This window comes from Schistocerca gregaria, chromosome 4 (assembly GCF_023897955.1).
Source record: "Schistocerca gregaria isolate iqSchGreg1 chromosome 4, iqSchGreg1.2, whole genome shotgun sequence".
NCBI lineage: Eukaryota > Metazoa > Arthropoda > Insecta > Orthoptera > Acrididae > Schistocerca > Schistocerca gregaria.
The window spans coordinates 678163162-678185146 of record NC_064923.1 but is presented as its reverse complement, the minus strand read 5'-3'; the positions used below and the strand labels follow the sequence as shown (position 1 = coordinate 678185146).

Here is a 21985-nt window from a genome sequence, read left to right as displayed (position 1 = left end):
AAAGAACTACGCAGGTTCGTTGGAACAGTCAACTATTATAGGAAGCATTTGCCAGCCGCAGCTGAGGTTCAGGTTCCCCTAACAGACGCCCTTGCTGGCAAAAATACAACTGGTATCCGCACAGTTCCCTGGACCCCCGCCATGGAACAAGCTTTTGACAAGCTGAAGCACCTACTAGCCAATGCAGTGACTGTTGCCCACCCACATCCGGACGCTACATTGTTCATAACTGCAGACGCCAGTGATACCGCAGTTGGCGCAGTCCTCAGCCAAACCGTCGGAGATACTACCTCCCCTTTGCAGTTCTTTTCTAAAAACCTCAACGGCGCTCAAAAAAAGTACTCAGCCTTTGACAGGGAGCTCTTGGCCGTCTACGAGGCCGTTAAAAAATTTCGCGCCGAGGTCGAGGGCAGGGACTTCTACATATTAACAGACCATAAACCTTTGGTCGCTGCTGTAAAGAACCCTCCGGCCGACCCTCCGCCTCGACGCTTCCATCATTTAGACTATATATTGCAATTTACCTCCGACATACGATACATCAAGGGTGCGGATAATGTGGTCGCAGATTCTTTGTCCCGTGTTGGTGCTGTCACAACCCTGATAGACCTATTTAACTTGCCTCAGCTGCAGACTGCCGATATGGATACCATGGACCTCATTTCTGATAGCAGCTCATCACTCAAACCGGTACGGTCCACCTTCCCAGGTGTCATAGGCGAGGTTTGGTGCGACGAGTCAACTGGTACACTGCGCCCCTTCATACCCAAACCTCTGCAGAGGCAAGTGTAGGACAAATTACACAACCTAGCTCACCCGGGAGTGAGGGCCTCTACCAGGCTCGTTGCAGAGCGCTTTGTCTGGCACGACATGCGGCGGGACTGCCAAGCATGGGCCCGTGCCTGCATTCCGTGCCAAAGGAATAAGGTTTCGCGGCACACATCACCCCCACTAGGCAGCTTCACTGCTCCTCCCAGTCGTTTCCAGCACGTTCACATCGACTTGGTGGGCCCCCTCACCCCCTCTGAGGGTTACAGATACGTGCTATCTGTCATAGACAGAACCACCCGTTGGGTGGAAGCTGCTCCGCTAACTAATATTACATCTGAATCAGTGGCACGAACTTTCATAGACACTTGGCTTTCACGTTTCGGCTGCCCTGTTTACTTGACAACCGACCAAGGCCATCAGTTTGAGTCGGCCTTGTTTTCAGAACTATGTAGACTGTGTGGCATCAAGAAGATTCATTCCACAGCGTACCACCCTCAAAGCAATGGCCTTGTGGAACGGTGGCATAGGACACTTAAGACGGCACTCGTTGCCATGGCCCCCTTTGGACGGAAGCCCTGCCATTCGTCTTACTCGGTTTGCGGACCACCTTCAAAGAAGACCTTAAAGGCACAGTCGCGGAGTTTGTCTACGGTCAGTCCCTTACACTGCCAGGCGAACTTGTTGCTCCTACTCCAGTCGCCAAACCCTCTGAACTGCCGTCCCTAGTAGAACGGGTGAGGTTACACTGTAACAAGCTTCAACCCCCATCCCCTTCCAGCCACACTCCTCCGCACGTATATGTCCCCAAGGCGCTCGACACGTGCGACTTTGTGTTCCTTCGGGACGACACTGTAAGAGCCCCGTTACAGCCCCCTTACACAAGTCCGTTCAGAGTCGTCAAACGAACGAGTAACACGATCGACATTGTAATTAAGGGCACAGTAACTACCGTCTCCCTCAACAGGGTTAAACCGGCTCACGTTGAATTTTCTCCTATCTCGCCTACCGGTGAAGAGACCACACCCTCCGGCCGTCCTCGGCCCTCTTCCTCCGCTCATGATCCAAGTACACTAACGCCTGCACAAGCCCCATCAATGAGCCCACACTCTTTCTGGGGTTTCTCACCCCCCGGCTCCCATAGCCCAGTCCCCGGCTCCCAGGACTCTAATATAACAGTCCCGTCTTCATGCGACAGCACACCGCGCCGCTCTTCTAGCCGGTGTAGCACGCAGGCTCCCGCCATGCCCACCCAGACACTACCATCCCCCGCCCACCACACAGACACACCCCTCTCTACTCACAGCACTCCGCCTTCGCTGTGCCACGGTTTCCCCACCCCACCGGCTCAGCATACCTCACCATTAGCAGGCGCCACTTACGAGCTCTCTACCCACGTTCATCCTGATGACATTTGTCGATTGTCTGTTGTCGTTAGTGGTGATACTGTGTCAGTGCTGCTTGCATGTGACGATTCGTGTGACCCGTTAGGTGGTGTGTCGCAACGTGTAGTGAAGCGTTTCAAAATCCCTCTAAGTGCTACGTGTGGTAAACTATGTGCTTACGTTAGGCCGAGTGGAAAGGTGATCATCAGGCTCCCCGCCGACGACGCCCTTCCACACCAGCGCTCCCGCACCGGCCGACGACTTCGACCGCCGACGTCGCTTCACGACTTCGAAATCAACATCCGAGGATTTGCTCCACGCTCTCCTCCCACACGGCCCGTGCCGTTAGATGCGGAGGAACTCATTGTAACCAACTTAGACTATCAACCCCCCCCCCCCCCAACCTCGGATATGTACTTCATACTGAAGGGGAGGGGGGGGCTATGTGGCGTCGACACACGGATCGATACGCCAAAACATGATACGTGTATAGTATCTTCGATTGATGTTCTTTGTAGGTTGACTTCCGGGAATCAGTTCCCATCTGTACCCCGTGCTGTACAGTTGATTATGAATAAAGTATTGTGATAGGAAGCGAGAGACGTGGTTATTACCTTCCCACCCTTGCGCCTTCCTCAGCTCCATTGTAGAATATTCTTATCTCAAGGGGAATATTGTTCTAAAGTAATTAATCATGTTAGATGTTATCCGCACATGGTGTGGCTTTATCATGCTGCACTGACTGACAGCCTATTGCAGCAAATTAAATCTCTCATGGCATAATTCATTCCATAACAGCGAGTGACAACACATGATTCAAGGTCAGATACTGGAACCATGTTGCTTATTGGTGAGCCACCCATCATCATCAATAGCTGACTCTTCACTTAGCCATTGCTCTTGTGGTGGAAGATAACCTGACATTGGTAGAGACTTGGGCACAGTACACTAGTTTCTGAACCCAGTAGTGTGTGGAAACTGGACACTGACATGTAACAAACACCACTAGTTTATGACAAGCAATTTGTGAAAACTTCACAGCAAAATCCTTTTTTTAAATATGTTGCTAGGTTTCCAGGTCAGTCGACACAGTTTGGCATCATCTTCCGGAGGGTGGACAACAAAGCAGACATGTGGCCATTGAGAAGAAGTTGTGTGATGATCTTTAATCCTACCGATTAGCATTTGCTGATGAAAATAAATATCGACTGCCAGAATGTAACATTTTTTGACAAGTCAGTATTTTCACAGTAGTAATGTCCCAGTACACATATATAGGGCCTGTTGCAACTCCAAATATATCTGATAATGGCTCGCATCGGCTGTATGTTAGTGGCAGTTTGGGGCTGTGTATGTTCCTGTGGAGTTGGGATACTTCACAGGATTCATGGCTGACTTGAGGCTGTCCATTATAGCCATATTATGGGTAATGTTATGACCCCATTAGTAAAACTATATGCTGAGGGATTAATATGTTTCCAGCAGGTTCAATCTGCAACAGACATGGTGTATGCTGCAAGAATGGTTTGCAGACCAGAATGATATTTTTTGTTTCACCTGACCTCTTCCTCCATGTCAAATGACATCTGAAATGTTCACCTATCTGCCTGGGAGGAGGTGGCAGAGAACAATATATTTATTACTCACTTCATGGACTCCCTTCCTTGCACAATGCAGATGGTCATTTAAGTGGAAACCCTCTGAATGAGATATTAAGTGGTAAATAATCCCCATGCTCTGTCCTTTCAGGGTGCAAAAGTTTTTTTATTAAACTTGTGAACTGTTCTTGCTGTAAGTCTCTCCTTTGCAACAGATGAAACAAATTAATGCAGTAAAATAAGTAATTGCTGAAAGGGGGATTCAGTCTGAATCCTGGCATCATCAGCTGCTTATCAGTCTGTTGAATATACCACCTTACTATAAAGTCACAATACTATGTGCTGCAGTAGTTAGGTATTTCTTATTTTTGTTCCACCCTTGACTCCACTTCATGACTTCCAGTGCTTTCATGGTTTCAGAAATCCTAGGAATTACACAGCACAGATTTTTTTTGTGTTGTTACAAGGTGCTTGTGCATGTTTCATGCTAATTGTAAATAAGTTTTTATTCCCTCAATTATATTTTCAAGTGTTCTTTACTTTTATCAGCAATATTCCCACAACATTATGTGATTGGCCCCATTGTAAAATGCTGGTTATTCAAATTTCAACCACCACTTTGTGTGTTATCAGGGCTACATTTACATTAACTAAGTCTTATTACAAATATAATGGGTTCAGAACATTTCAATTAGATGTTATATTTAACTTATATTTAACAAACATTTACTACCATTAACATTCTATAACTGGGAATGTAACAAAATCATACCGAAGATAAAGAAATTTCTAATGGCTATAAAACAATGGAAAATCCAGGATGGAATGTAACAATATTATTATTAATATTGTTAAGTGGCTATAAATGTATCTTAATGAATAACTGTTTGTCCTCAACAAGGTTTCCATGAAGCTACACGTTTAAATAATATCTTGCAGCAGCAAATAATCACTTCTCAGACTCTGGATTCTGTCAACATTGCACATATAATCCTTCATAAAATTACTGACTAACAGTAGGGACTCATTCAAAGCAAATACAACCATTATTTAATGAAGACACAAAGGGAAAAAATCATCACCAGTCTTTGAATTATGAAGTGATTCATTCCATGACTGACTAGCTTCGTTTCACATGGTCTGACAGAACTTGAGAAAAAATAAAAAAGAAGATACAGTAGGTGGCCAAGTCTGTCTGAATTTGACTCATGCATCTCATTACTTTACATTTTTAAGATTTAAAATTGCTAGTCTTCTATGTATGGAGAATCCTGAAGGCTGCTGTGTGCTACACTAAACTATTTACACTAATGGAGCTTTGAGAAAAACTGAAAAAACTTGAGCTGCAGTAACAGCAGGTACTTTGATAAATATTGTTCAAGCAGCAGTTAATTATTTGAGGTGGATGTGGTGATTATTTTGAGCAATCGTGAAAGCTGAAAAGACTAGTACTCATCTTCTTAAGTTTGTATCAATTTATACTTACCATATTCACACAGTTCTTTCTTTTTGAAAATTTGGATACACTTTAACACACTTTAATATACATGACCATTGTCCACATGATTAGTGCTCACAAGTGATGAGCAGTCTAATGAGCTTCTAATATTTCAAAGAATTTTAAAATAATCAATAAGAACCTTTTTAACTTTTATGTACCGAATACTTCTTAGTTTAAATAAAAAATTGTTTTTAGTTGACATGTATCTAAAGGAGGGGTAGAGAGAGAGTAGTAGTGTGTGGGACTGAAATGAGAGTTATCAAACGGAAGAAAACTTGTCTATTCACATTAATTGTTTCATAGATTCTTATTTCTATAAAAATTACCTTGGCTTTAAGCCTTCAATTGTAAACTTCCCAGCAGCAACTGATGACAGCAGTACATAAAATTCTTCAATATCATCTTGAGATAACTTTGCCAATAAACATTTAACAAATGATTCTATGGCAATAATCTGGAAATGAATGAAATTTTTAATGATCATAGAAGCTATTTAGATAAAATATTCTGAGACACTTTTTATTTGTACTACTAAGCTTACCAAACATTATAAATAGTCATTCTGTGTATTAAAGAATCTGGATGGTATGGTGCATCTACACAATGCATTTGTTCACATTGCACTTGCACTCCACATTTCCAACAGTGCAAGCACCCACACACATTTTCACATGTGTAATTAGTTTGAAATAGAGGGAGTGCACCATAGTGCAGTGCTTCCCATGTTTGGTGGGAATTTTTTTACTCTGTTTAGTAGATGACTGGTACTCATGATTAGCTGTTACCCATGTGTGTTTTGTTGTGTATTGCATTGAGGTTATGCTTTCAGGTGATTTGTGTGCTGTGATTGTAGATTCTAAAGAAAGCACACTGAAATTCACAGATGATTACATATGTAACTCTATTTCTAGAGATTATCTGGACAATTATTTGAGATGTGATATCCAAAGCCCAAGTAAGGTCTTAATCAAAACTGAGATATGTTTCTGCTTGTATTCCTTTACAAAATGTGACAAGTCTTGCAGCAGCAAAACAGAAGAAGCAGCTTACAAATTTAGTAAAAGTGTATGTGCATAAATTACAATGGTGGACATACACCCATGCTTTGGTGACTTAACAGCACAAAATTGATTAGTTTGAAATCTGAATAATGAAAAAAGATGATATAGGCTGAACTCCTCAACAAGAAATGAAATGAAGGATACTGAGAATTCAAATAACAATTTGGAAAGCACAACCTCCACTGTGAGGATTATACATTAATCTTTTCCAAGTGAAGTTGTGTATGACTAACTGTCACATAATCGCTAAGAATATTCATCAAGTATTTTATGATTTCAGTGATAATAATGAAAAGCTTTGTTTTGAATTGCAAAATAAATAGTCCTAACTGCTGTACAAGTTACTGGTTGTCAGATAATGAAGTGTTATTGTCTGTCTTATTTCTGCAGAAATTGCATTATGCACAACAATATCTTGTTTAGACATAGAAGTTCTAAGTTTCACAAGAAGAGAACCAAAATATGGCTGTGACATTCTTCTGAAAATTGCAAACAGTTTCACCAGTGAGCATACAACTACTTTGCTTCAGCAACAGCACTGGGCTTTTATGTTATATTGTAGACCATTTATAAATGTAGAACATCTGAAGATAGAGTAGCAGTAGAAGTAATAATGTTTTATTCAACATCAAGTGCTTTTGAATATACCAAAATGCAGCAAAAATATTACAGCTTCTAAAAATATTACAGTTTCTAAAAACATTACAAATTCATTTTTTGGTCTATTCAATATAGTTCTTAGCCCAGTTATTATCTTCAAGTCAATATGATCCTGTATTCTACAACATTTTTATATTTAAATACTAGCACTTTAAATTTAATGACTGTTTTTCTACACACTTCACATACTTTAAAGCTCAACTGAAATATAGGTATTCTCCATTTTCTTATAGCTTAACCTGGTGCACTTTCCCCTTTTGCATCAATGTGAGCTGGTTGTCTGATAATTCAAAAAATGTACAAATTTAGGCAACAAAATTTTATTTCTACAGACTGTGACACAAACGTGGAGACAGCAGACTGCAAATTTACAACCTCTGTCAAAGCAATGTGATCTCTGCCTGAGGTGGGTTAACAAAGACATTCTTTGCTTCTGGCAGTCTGGTTCTGACTATGGAATTGTAGCTATGTGACTTTAGTTTGTGTAGCATTACTAACAATAAAGTGTACAGCAATAACATGCATAATCTTCTTTACAATTTCTATCTGATAAGCAGTTGGAAACATTGGTAGATTCATATGACAGTGAGAAGAATATTTCTGATGAAGAAAATCACCAGTGACAATGACATTTATCCTATACCTGAATCAGAAGACACTTCAGACAATGATACCTCAGTTGGCAATTTGCAAGTTTGAGTCAAAAGACAAAAATATCAAGTGGATCTCAGAACATTTTTCATAAACCCTAGAGCATCTGCTACAGACATCATAACACTGACTCCTGGTCCAACAAATATGCTATATCCAGGGTAAGCTTTTCAAGCTCTTATGAATGACAATCTTCAGAGTATTGTGGTGGAAATGACTAAAATTAAGGCTCAGTTTTATGAAATGGTTAGATTGGTACTCACCAGACAGAGGATAAATTGAGTCATAGATTAGATTAGATTAGATTAATACTTGTTCCATAGATCATGAATACGACACTTCGTAATGATGTGGAACGTGTCAGGTTAATAAAAGATGTCTGTACAAGAAATTACATTACACAAAATATTGCATGACACTAATGATTAAGTTTTTTTTTTTTTTTTTTTTTTTTACTTACTTTATATCTAAAAATTCAGCCAATGAGTAGAAGGAGTTGTCATCTAGAAATTCTTTTAATTTATTTTTAAATGTTAGTTGGCTATCTGTCAGGCTTTTGATGCTGTTTGGTAGGTGCCCAAAGACTTTTGTGGCAGCATAATTTACCCCTTTCTGTGCCAAAGTCAGATTTAACCCTGCATAGTGAAGATCATCCTTTCTCCTGGTGTTATAGGTATGCACACTGCTATTACTTTTGAATTGGGTTGGATTATTATCAACAAATTTCATAAGGGAATATATATACTGTGAGGTTACTGTGAGGATCCCTAGATCCTTAAATAGATGTCTGCAGGATGACCGTGGGTGGGCTCCAGCAATTATTCTGATTACACGTTTTTGTGCAATGAATACTTTTCTACTCAACGATGAATTACCCCAGAATATGATGCCATACGAAAGCAGTGAATGAAAGTAGGCATAGTAAGCTAATTTACTGAGATTCTTATCACCAAAATTTGCAATAACCCTTAATAGCATACGTAGCTGAACTCAGACGTTTCAGCAGACCATCAATGTGTTGCTTCCAGTTTAACCTCTCATCAATGGACACACCTAAAAATTTTGAAAATTCTACCTTAGCTACAGACTTCTGTTCAAATTCTATATTTATTACTGGAGTTTTGCCATTTACTGTACGGAACTGTATATACTGTGTTTTATCAAAATTTAAAGAGAGTCCGTTTGCTGAGAACCACTTAATAATTTTGTGAAAAACATCATTTACAATTACATCACTTAGTTCTTGGTTTTTGGATGTTATTACTATACTTGTATCATCAGCAAAAAGAACTAACTTTGCATCTTCATCAATGTGGAATGGTAAGTCATTAATGTATATCAAGAACAGTAAAGGACCTAAGACCGAACCCTGTGGGACCCCGTGCTTGATAGCACCCCAGTTTGAGGAATCAGCTGTTTTAACATTACACGAACTACTTATTTCAACTTTCTGCATTCTTCCAGTTAAGTATGAATTAAACCATTTGTGCACTGCCCCACTCAAACCATAATGATTTAGCTTATCTAAAAGAATTCCATGATTTACACAATCAAAGGCCTTTGAGAGATCACAAAAAATACCAATGGGTGATGTCCGGTTATTCAGAGCATTTAATATTTGATCAGTGAAAGCATATATAGCATTTTCTGTTGAAAAGCCTTTCTGAAAACCAAACTGACATTTTGTTAGTACTTTATTTTTACAAATATGGGAGGCTACTCTTGAATACATTACTTTCTCAAAAATTTTTGATAGAGCTGTCAGAAGAGAGATTGGGCGGTAGTTGTTGACATCCGACATATCCCCCTTTTTATGCAATGGTTTTACAATGGCATATTTCAGTCTATCAGGGAAAACACCCTGCTCCAAAGAGCTATTACATACGTGGCTGAGAATTCTACTTATCTGTGGGGAACAAGCTTTAAGTACTTTGCTGGAAATGCCATCAATTCCGTAAGAGCTTTTACTTTTCAGTGAGTTTATTATTTTACTGATTTCAGAGGGAGAGGTTGGTGGAATTACAGCTGTTTCAAACTGTGCATGTATGGCCTCTTCTATTAATAGCCTTGCCTCTTCTAGTGAAGATCTAGATCCTATTTTCTCCACAACATTTAAAAAATGATTATTCAAAATATTTTCAATTTCTGATTGTTTGTTAGTGCACTTGTGATTCAATTTTATTGCACTAAAGTCTTCCTGTGCTCTTGGTTGCCCTGTTTCCCTTTCAATAATATTCCAAATTGCTTTAATTTTATTATCAGAGTTACTGATCTCAGACATGATACACATGCTTCTGGACTTTTTAATAACTTTTCTTAGTACCGCACAATAGTTTTTATAATATTGAACAATTTCGGGGTCAGTACTCCATCTTGCTGTTAGATACAGTTCTCTTTTGCGGTTGCAAGATATTCTTATTCCTTTAGTTAGCCAAGGTTTTTTATATGTTTTCTTGGAATTATGTTTAACTATTTTCTTGGGAAAACAATTTTCAAATACCCTTAAAAATGTATTGTGAAATAAGTTATATTTCAAGTTTGCATCGGGTTCCTTATACACTTCATCCCAGTCTAGCTGCTGTAGGCTTTCCCTAAAGTTTGCAATATTTATATTGTTAATTGAACACACTGCTTTGAAAGTCTGATTTATTATACTGCATGGAGCTATGTCATGTACTGTAACAAGCTGTGCACTATGATCTGAAAGACCATTCTCAACAGGATAAGCATTTATGTCCTTAAACTTATCTTGGTCTATAAAAAAGTTATCTATCAATGTACTGCTGTTCTTTGTTATCCGAGTAGGAAAATCAATGACGGAGCTCAAATTGAAAGAACTGAGTAATACTAAAAGGTCATTCTTCCTATTACACTCTTTCAGGGAATCAACATTGAAATCCCCACAAATGATAATTTGCTTCCCCCTGTCTGACAGATAGCACAACAAAGCATCCAAGTTTTCCAGAAATAGCTGGAAATTCCCTGAGGGGGACCTATACACTGTTACAATTATGAAAGTGCCATCCTTTAGTTTAAGTTCAGTGGCACATGCTTCCATATGTTGCTCTACACAAAATTTTTTAGTTTCTAAATTTTTTGCACTGTGGAAGCTTTTGACATATATGGCAACTCCTCCTCTCATCATATTATCTCTACTTACATGTGCAGCTAATTTGTACCCATTGATGCTAACCTTTTGCATATCAGTGACAATGTGATGCTCAGACAGGCATAGTACATCTATTACATTCTCAGTTTCTATATCTTCTAAACAAAGCAGAAGCTCATCAATTTTATTGTTCAATCCCCCAATATTTTGATGAAATATACTAACATTTTTCATTTTACTTTTGCAACTATCTTGAACTTTTTTGACATCTTTAGTACTTGCATGGCTGAGTTTCCCACTGGACACTGATCTTACACTAAAAAAGAGTTTCCACCATGAGATGTAGTTCCTCCCCCCTTTAAATTTCCTGCTATCAGCCCAGCCAGTTTACCCTTCCCTTTCCTGTTGAGGTGTAGGCCATGTCTAGTATAGTCCCACCTACAGAGTGAATCAACACGAACCACACCAATGTGTGACCCCGCACCAGATCCAAGTAGCCGTTCCAACTCCAAATTAACTCTCCTGACAGAAGAGGTCAAATGAGGTCGGTCGTGGCGCTCCAGAACCGACACAAACCCAACACTGGTATGATTCGATGCCGATGCAATCTTTGCCAGGTCACACTCTATGCTGTACCCCGGATCTCTGTCAATACTGTTTCCCGGCCCACCCACAATAACCACGGTGTCTTCCTTAGTAAAACCTTTACATAGTGAACCTAAATCCTCTGTAACCTGCCCAAGTTCAGCACTAGGTTTGAAAAAACTTGTGACCTGGTAATCCAACCCTAATTCATCCTGCAGAAGTTGGCCCACACCCCTAGCATGCGAACTACCTAGCAACAAGACTTTCTTTCTCTTTGCAGACTTCCCTACATTCTTAATCAATTTGCTGCTGAAAGCTTGTTGAGCCCTGTGTACATCTACTTCTGTGAGAGGCTCATCAGTTTCTGACTGAGGCAACAGGTCAAACCTATTTTGTACATTAATAACAAAGCGGTCAGAAGAATTTCTTGGCCTGTTCCTCATGCCTGTTGCCACTTCCCACCCCTGTTTACCCTTCTCCCCCCTTAACCTGCCCAGTTCTCGCCTAGCCTCATCTAACTCAGCCTGAAGGGCAGCAATTTTCCCCTCCTGTTCCACAATCTTCCTATCTCTACTGCATAGCCTACAGAACCACTGATGAGTCTCGCTCATTTTCCCAATTCCCACGCCACTACAGTCGCCCCAATGAAAAAAGTTACTACATCCATCACACCAGACCCCGGAGCTAACGATCCTACGGCACGTCAGGCACTTTACACTCATGGTACAAATCTATTTTAGTGACAGAAAGACAATTAAGTTACCGGAAAACAATGAAAATACGTGTACGAAAAATTAGGCCTACTCGCGACTATGTAAACAGTGGTTCAGAAGTTTTTTACTGGAAATTACTTAAGAGATGACGATACTCTACAGATATAAAGGGGCAGCAAACGTATTTAGCACACTAAACTATCAGTAAATGCACTTAAGATTGCGGTATGAAGTTTAATCTGAAAACTCAAAAGTTCGGCCTGGCCGCGATATGTAAACAAAATGAACTTTACGTGATTACTGTGAAAATACGCGAGTAAGACAAAAACCTTTAATGGTATGCTTGCAAAGCACTATAATTAACGTAATAAATTAGTTTAAAGTGTTAAAAAACAGTTTATTACTACTTAAATTACTTATCTTGTACAAGAGCTGTGACTCAGACGTCCGTGTAGCAGGCGCAGGCACAATGAAGAAACTGCTATGAATTTGGGCGTTTGGCCAAAATAAAATACGCACACAACCAAAACCCACACATACAAGCACAACCCTCACTCACAGGACCACTTCCTCCAGTCACTGTAGCTGGACTACATCTACATCTACATCCACATCCATACTCCGCAAGCCATGTGATGGCGTGTGACGGAGGGTACCTTGAGTACCTCTATCGGTTCTCCCTTCTACTCCAGTCTCGTACTGTTCGTGGAAAAAAGGATTGTCGCTGTATGCCTCTGTGTGGGCTCTAATCTCTCTGATTTTATCCTCATGGTCTCTTCGCGAGATATACGTAGGAGGGAGGAATATACTGCTTGACTCCTCGGTGAAGGTATGTTCACGAAACGTCAACAAAAGCCCATACCAAGCTACTGAGCATCTCTCCTGCAGAGACTTCCACTGAAGTTTATCTAGCATCTCCGTAATGCTTTCGCAATTACTGAATGAAACTGTAATGAAGCGCGCTGCTCTCTGTTGGACCTTCTTTATCTCTTCTATCAGCTCTATCTGGTACAGATCCCAAGGTGGCTCTTTTCCAACTCTTATGATCCTGCTTGGAACACACTCATCTAACACATATTCTACAATGGTTTTGAACTTTGTCCACTGATCCTCAACACTATCTGTACTTGAGACAAAATTTTTGTGTTGAGCAGTGAGGTACTCTGAAATCTGCTTTTGGTCACTTTCGCTAAACAGAAAAATCTTCCTACCTTTTTTAATATTTCTATTTAAGGATGAAATTATCGATGCAGTAACTGCTTTATGATAGCTGATTCCCTGTCCTGCATTAACTGTTTAAAATAGTTTGGGTCTGTTTGTCATCAGAAGGTCTGATATGTTATCACCACGAGTCTGTTCTCTGTTTAAATGTTCAAGATAGTTTTCAGATAAAGAACTTAAAAAAATTTTCACTGGATTCTTTGACCCTGCCACCCATTATGAACGTTTGAGTGTCCCAGTCTATATCTGGCAAATTAAAATCTCCACCCAGAACTATAACATGGTGGGGAAATCTACTCAAAATATTTTCCAAATTATCCTCAGCCACAACAGCTGCTGAGCCAGGGGGCCTATAGAGACATCCAATTACCATGTCTGAGCCTGCTTTAACTGTGACCTTCACCCAAATTATGATGGGAAAAAACTACCTGTGATGGATGGTGGGGTAAGGAGGAGGTTAGGGTGGGAACAGCGAGGGATAGCAGAGGGGTGGGGCATGTGTGTGCTGCTGGTGGAGCATGCTGGGGCTTGATGAGGACAGGGTAGAGCTGCTAGGTGCAGTTGGAAGGTTTGGGAAGAATGGGCGGGGGGGCGGTGGGGGGACCAAAAAAACTCAAGAAGCAGAGAAGGGGAAAAAGACTTGTGGGTACATTAGTGGAACAGAAGGCTGTGTAATGCTGAACTGGGAGGTGAAAGACAGGAACTAGTGAAGGTTGAGACCAAAATAGTTAAGAGAATGTAGGATATGTTGAAGGGAGAGTCCCACCTGCACAGCTCAGAAAAGCTGGTGTTGGTAGGAAGCACTGATATGGTGCTGGCTGCGAAGCAGCCATTGAAGTGAAGCACATTGTATTGCGCAGCATCTTCAGCAACTAGGAGGTCTAGGTGTCACTTGGCCACAATTTAGCGGTGGACATTCATGTGGACATACAGCCTGTCAATTGTCTTTACCATGTAGAGAGCAGCACAGTGATTGCAGCTTAGTTTGTAGAGCTAATGACAGCTTTTGCATGTAGCTTTGCCTTTGATGAGACAGGAGATGACTGTGACTGGAGCAGAGTAGATGGTGGTGGTGATGGTGTGAATATGTATGAGACAGGTCTTGGATCAAGGCTTATTGCAGGGCCTGCCCTCATGCTGCTAAAGTTGTTTTGAGTACACTGCAGAAGTTTCACTGTGAAGCTGTTACACATCTTCCATAAAGTCTCAATCTCTGTGTGATTTTCATATTTTTGATACTCTTGAAAAAAAGTCATTAGAGAGTGTCAATTTGCTTCAAATTAGGAGATGCACAGCTGGCTACAATCATGGTTCCATAAACAACTGTGAACATTTTTCTCTGAAGGCACTGGCCATCTTGTCTCTCAGGAATACGTATAGTAACAGTTATGGCAATGAACTGTGAAATTATAAACAGTTTAGAGATGGTAGGTGCTCCAGGTAGAGCTTGACTTTATCCCCAGTCTGCAATTAAGTACAAAAAGTTATCTTTATTGTCGCACCCATATTTCTATTCTTGATCCATTGTTTGAGAAAAATGAAGAATGAAAGTTTCCTTATAGTATTTACTGAACGTACAGGAATCTGCATGAAGATCTCAACTCAGAGTTTTTAATTGTGTACCATAAATTTTACATGTGACTATTTTCTTGTCTGTCTATGTATGCTTTCTGCTCTACCGTATTACAGCTGCATTTGAATGTCAGTGCACTGAGTGTAGTGTCACTGCATGTGTTTACTTAAATCAACTCCCAACTTTATCAGTGCAGACCGGCCACCTGCAGGAAGTGGGCACATGGAATGTCCTCACTGCACCACCTACTGGCAACTTGCACCTATATAAGAGCAGAGCAACACTGACTTGCCCTCACAACGTTCTTTTAGTTTGTACCACTCACATCACTTATTCTGCGCATCATTTATGTATTATCTGTATGATTATTTTGTCTTGTTACAAGTGGAGTCATGTGAGGCTTATTTCTCAGAAGTTTATTAATAAAGCCATATTTGTTACTTGAATTGTTTTGTGTGTTACTTGGTTACTACATGATTGGCGATGAGTTTAGAATGGTTTCCATGTGTTCAGTCTTTAAGTACAGTTTCATCACATTTAGTCTTTATGGATGCCCATGGCACTGGCCCTGATTGAGAAGCTTACTTTGGCAATGACCATTTGGTTGGATTCCATCAAGAGACAGGGTACTGCTCCACCAGTCTACTGACCAATTTTTCCTCTGAGGCTTGAGAAGCTTACAAAAAAAAAAACCCTCGAAACACATTTTTTGGCTTTCGGTAGGACAGACTCCAATTTGTGCAAAGCTTAATTCCTCTAGTAGATTCCCCCTAAAGTGTATCAATTATTAGATCAGCCTGCCCCTTTACAAGAACTGGTAGCTCTAACTTTTGATCACATGTGCAGTTTACTATTCAACTACGATCACAAATGAATGCATGTCGTAGCAGCACGAGCTGAATTCTACCAATGCCGCAAGAAACCATACCAGCCATACTTGGGGCGCAGCCAGCCAAACTCCACAGCCTTATCCATAAGAGTCAGCTCATTATGGATGCCAATAATGACTCTTTTGCACACTCTATGGTGCACAACACAATTATCTGTTTAGCTCTGGACAAGGAAGTGCAGCAGAAGGCTTACTCTGTGAAAATCCCCCGTTGCAAGAAGTTTTGCAAACAACACAATCTTTTGAAGTTCCTCAGGCAGCAGGTGACCAATCTGTTGCATGGGGTGTTGTGGCAGTAGTGTCACTAGGAGAGCAGATAGTTCACACGAGGAAGCCGAATTGGTGGCAATAAACATGCTGAGCAGACCAAGGCTGGCCCCAGCATCTGCAACCACCACAGTGGCAGTGTCAGCATTTTCTGTTTCTGTCTTGTCCTTTCTATTTTGTCCAGCATGAATATTTGGTATGCCCCACGTGCTGGGCTACTTGTAATGCTTGTCAGAAGAAAAGCCACATTGCCTCTGTGTGTCATTCACCAAAGGCTGCTCAGAATATGGGCATGGATGTAAACTGTGTGACTCCAATGGCTGCAACTTCCCCCAAGTTGTTTATTGAGTTTAGTGTTTCTTGCCATGTGCTCCAGCTACAATTTGACACAGGTGCTGCAGTGACATAATCAAATAGGCTCACCACCATTGACACTAGTCACACTGGAACTGGTCAGTTATAACAAACAGAACATTGTACTGTTGCTGTTGTTGGGACAATTTATGGCATCTGCCTCCTACAAGTCAGAAGCTCATTCCATAAAATTTAGGAAGTTGCGGACGCTGGTGTAGAGAATGTATTCAGGATAGATGCTTTTCAGGCATTTGGATTTACTATCACCGATACAGTTCACTTTGTGTCCAATCAGGTACTGCATTCTCTATTAGAAACACTGTGCAAGGAGTTTTCAACTTGTTTTTGGAAGTTATAGGATGTGCTATGAATTTTTCTGCTCATATTTCTTTGAAATCCACAGCTCAGCCTCATTTTTGTCATGCACATCCCATTCCTGTTGCCCTGAAAGATCAAGTGAAAGTGGAATTGGACAGACTTCAATCTCTAGGGACGGTGAAACCTGTTATGGCGAGTGAATGTTCATCTTCACTTGATGTAGTTCAGAAGTCATTGGGGAAACTTTGCCTCTATGGTAACTTCAGTGCTATTGTCAATGCACAGGTGAACATGGATACATATCCTCTCCCATGCCAGGAGGAACTGTTGGCAACAATATCGGGTGGCCAGTAATTTTCTAAAATTGGTCTGTCTGAAGTGTACCTGCAGGTTCCTGCGGATGGTAAGCCTTGGCAAGTTCTGGTTTTGAATGCTTATTTTGGCCTGTGTCAATATTTGCGCCTTCCTTTTGTTGTGTCAAGAGCCCAGCTTTTTTCCAATGTGTTTTAAAGCAACTGACTGTTCCTGTCTCAGGCTGCAGTAATTATCTTGATGATATTGGTGTCTCAGGCTCCTCCACGGCCGATCACTGCAAAATTTGCACACTTTGTGTCCTGTCTTACAGTCCGCAGGCTTATGGTGTAACATTGTGTAATCTAGGTTTTTTTTTCAACCTTCCATTGTTTATTTCAGATTCGAGGTCTCGTGGGATGGTGTTCACCCTCTGCCAGACCCCATCTCTGCTCTTATGTCTATGCTTGGCCCCTCATCCATGAAGGAGATTCAGGCTTTCTGTGACAACATAGTCTGCTACCTTAAATTCCTACTGGTATGGGGGGGGGGGGGGGGCAGCCATATTGGCCCACCCACTCAATGCCTTCTTGTGCAAGATTGTACCTTTTTGCTGAAGCTCAGATTGTGAATGTGCTTTTCAAATGTTGGGCAACTGACAATTCACAGTCCAGCCTTGGTGTGGTCCTAGTGCAACGATATGTTGACAGCTCTGAAAAGCCTGTTGCTTTTGCCTCTAAACTCTCACTCTGGCCCAGCAGTGTTACTGTCAGGTGGAAGGAGAGGCTCTTGGCATTGTCTATGCTCTCCAGAAATTTCATGTTCTTTGTGTGGTTACATATTTCCTGATTACTGGCCACAAATCCTTGTTTAACCCTCACACTCCTTTGCCATACACAGCAGCACACCACCTATAATGCTGAGCACTGTTCTTGACTTGCTACAAATATGAGCTCCATTTTGACCTACGTGTAAACATGCCAATTCAGTTGCCTTGTCCTGCATTCCTGTGGGTCGTGATTCTGACAGATTATGAAGAATTCCTTTGCTTCCATCTTGATATTGAAATGCAGGCCATGGTTGAGAGTTTCCCAATTACAAGCTCATGCACAGCAGGTGCCATTTTTGCTGACCCTGTTCTCCACTAGGCGGTTTGGTTTGTTCAATAGGGCTGGCCAGATAAAACACTAGATCAAGCTTCAGGCTCCCTGCACAACTATTTTTCCTTGTGGTAACGCCTCTCTATATTTGATGGTGTTTTGCTGATGTCCATGGAAGACCTTTCTCTCTCAGAGTAAACATTCCTGCCATGTCACACACTGAAGCTCTACACCTTCTCCATCAGGCTCATTGGGGAGTTCCACACAGTAAAGCAGAGATTGTTTTGGCCAGGGATTGATGCCAAAATTGTCCATTTGTCACAACTTTGAGCAGAGTGCCCAACGACAGGCAGCCCCCGGTGTCTCTTTCCCCCTGGCCCTCTCCATGCCAGCCATGGGAAAGCATTAACATAGACTTTGTGGGTTCCTGCGTGAATTCCTGTTGGCACTTGGTTGTGGATGCATTTTCCCCATTTCCTTACATTCTCAGGTGTGCATGATGTTGGCTGACATCACAATTCATATGCTTTTGAGGTTTTTTTTCTATTTAGGGTTTGCCTTGTACCTTAATTTCCAATAATGGGCCCCAGTTTGTTCCCACACCTTTCAATTGTTTTAGTTCCTGTCATGGCATTCATCACATTATGGCTCCACAATTCCACTCTTACTCAAATGGTGAGGTGGAACAACTAATGTGTACATTCAAGTTCCAAATGAAAAAGTTTGTTGTGGATTCTTCACCAGATGACACCCTTTTCTGAGCACCTATCGCTTCATGCCTATAGAGGACTGGAGCCTAGCTGAGCTGCTCCATGGTCCAGAGCCACGCACACTACTACTCCTTCTGTGGCCCGGGTCACACCTGCCTGAGCTGCTCCATGCCGGAATTGCTGGTGTGGGTGCGAGGATTTGATCACTGGCCCAAGTGGATACTTGCCATTGTTGTATGCTGTTGGGGATGTTCTTTGTGATGGGCTGGTGGTGTACCACTTATCAGCTGCACCCCCACCTACCACTGGAAGCTACTAGTTCACGGGTGTGGTCCCTGTCACTGCAACCCGACCCACTTCCAGTGCTGTGCACTGGGCACTGGTTCATCTCCAGCCTCAGGTCCACTGCCATAGTCTGCTGCTCTGGTTGGTCTGCCTCTGGCAGCCTCCTCACTATCTCTGCCTCAGCCACTGCCACCAATAAGTCCACCCCTTTCTACTCTGCCTGTTGATGAGGATGCACAGATGGTGATGAGGCCATTTTCTCCAATGCTGTCATTGGGTGCTGTATGCGCCCACTGCTCTTGGACGTGCCCACATCTCTGCAGTTTCTGGCTCTATTTTCTGGTGCACATCTGGCTCATTGGCATGCCCCCGCCTTCAGCACTGCTTGCCACCACTCCGGATACAACTGATGTACCTCTTGTCAGGCTGCCTCCAAGTCCTCCATCGCCTAGTTAGCCTCTCTGCATGAGGGAGAGGTGTGCTGTATCCTGCTACTAGTGCGTGTGAGTGTACTGAGTGTAGTGTTGCTGCATGTGTGTACTTAAATCAGCTGCCAACTGTATCAGTGGGGGTTGGCCATTAGAGGCCACCTGTAAGAAGTGTGCACATGGCATGGTCTCTGCAACACCATTTACCAGCAACTGATGCCTTTATGAGAGCAGACGAGCACTTCATTTATACCACTCACACCAGTTGTTCTGTCTATCACTTATGTTGCACCTTCTGTATGATTCTTTTGTCTTGTTATGTCCGGAGTCACGAGACACTTATTCCCGTTACTGTTCAGAGGCTTATGAAAAAAACCATATTTGTATTTCTTGGATCAATTTCGTTTATTACTTGGTTACTACACTTTGAAGTCCATCTCTTTAAGCCATCTAATTTTAAATTCCTTGACTGATACTTCACTAGTGTCATATGAAAACAGATTTCATTAAAATATTGCACTACTTCATATACAACACTTTTTCAGAAAATCTGTTGATTCGAAATGGGCTCTATATTTTCAAGCAATATGCATATCAAGTGCATACCAAATTTGAGAACTAAATGAAAAATTTTACAATATAAAGATCTGTAACTGTGATGTGCTTCTGTCTTCATTATCATTTGTCACCTCTTTGGGGTACCAAGCAGCTGCTACAATGATGGATTTTTCCCTTAATTTTTTGTTTTGTTTTCAAAATTGTACCTGTTCAGAAAATTATCATTTCACAGTAGATAATCTTTGACATTATCTTGGTGGAGACTACTGGAATACAGATTGGCCTGAACTTTCTGCTCTCAGTCCGTCATATTGAAAACAGTTCTATTTTCAGTCTTTCTGGAATGACTTCTTTTGACAACTTTATTGCCCTGCTCCAGAAAGTGTTTCCCTACAATTTCATATTTTTCTGTACAGATGGATATTTATAATAATAATAGTGGTGGTGATGACATGATGTTGATAACAATGCTGTGAATTAAATAATGTCATATTTGTTCCACCCTCAAGGATTCTGATCTGCCAATCTTTTCTTTGGCTAACCAGTCTTCAATCTTCCTTGTCTTTGTTTTTACTTTAGCAATGATTCTGGTGTTCTAGCTTGTTGCTTTGTCATTTGTTGCTCTTTGCACTACTTCTCTTAAAAATCTCATGCATGTCCTTTGTATATAATTTGTATCTGTCATGTAGTAAGTATCTGTCACTAACACCCATACAACAATGTTGGTACTGCCATTACATTATACAATTGTATTACTTGTATAGTATTATTTGTAACTAATGATGATTCTTGTGTTAACAGATTCACAGCCTATAAATGTCATTATTTTGTTTCTGATATGGACATACTTAAATGATACTCATTTTCTACTTTGAAAAACTGGTACAAATCCCACTATAAATTATCTAATGATATTTATTTCTCTAGTATCAGTGGGAGCATGGTACATACCATGTGGAAATGGAGTGCTTTTCAACCTGTACCAGAGATTTTCATTGTACTTGTCATTGTCCAGTGAGGAGACAGGAGCACTGAAAATCTTTTAAATTCTGTATTCTGTTCCATGCATCAGCAGCTACATACCATTTTCTTGTTGGAACTTGCTGGCCAAATAATTGGTTCTGCTTCCAGTTTAAGAAATCTTGTAATATTCATGTTACTTGTTGAAAGTTGGCTTCAATTCTTGTATTTTTATTGCACTTTAGTCTTACATACTGAAAAGACTGTAGTTACCCTCTAGGAGATATAGTATGATCATTTATTTGTACGTTTTGCAAATTTAATTTTTGTATCCACTGGGCAAATCAAACAGTAATGGAAATCAGTGGCAAGACAGTAACAACAAAAATATTTTTTGTCAAACCAAGAGGTAGATTTCAACATGTTCTTCAGGCTACTGATATTATCATCGTAAAAGAATCTTTCATTTTCATATATTATTTCTTATTTTCCTTGTTCACTGGGCTACATTTACGTGAAACTCATGTAGCAGGAAAAATTGTTTACGGTAATTATTTCACTGTTACTTTTTCTGATGAGTTCCCTATTGGGCTGATTATCAATGGAGTAATGCCAAATTCATCTAATATCCCCTACAGGTTTCTTTTGACATCATTTCAAAGAACATTAACGTTTATATCCCCAGTAATTACACTGTCTACCCAACATTTTTACCAGAGTATTTGTAATTTATATAATTTAGCTGGCCTGGATGATTGGTTAAGAACAGTCAGGCAGCTATCAGTACATGCTCCTGATGATTTGTGAATCCCAACAAATATTAGGCATTAATTTTTTCCATTTAATTCTATTGCTGCAAATCCTGCATATCTTTCAGTGTTCTAGCTTGTAACATTTATAAAATTGTATTTACCCTTTTACAGTGAATAATGTTAAATTAAGAAAAGAGATGTACTTCTTAGAGACTAATTCTGTGCACTGCAGTAACTAGTAAGAATTC

General features: G+C 40.9%; 1 protein-coding gene across 2 annotated transcripts in view; it reads right to left on the bottom strand.

Moving 5' to 3' along the window:
- Window positions 1-21985, bottom strand: part of LOC126267457 (uncharacterized) — a 395985-nt gene that overhangs the window by 68195 nt on the left and 305805 nt on the right. For both annotated transcript variants that reach the window (XM_049972726.1, XM_049972727.1), the window contains exon 18: window positions 5579-5706. In XM_049972726.1, the coding sequence (XP_049828683.1) occupies window positions 5579-5706 (128 nt within the window). The remainder of the gene's footprint in view (window positions 1-5578; window positions 5707-21985) is intronic.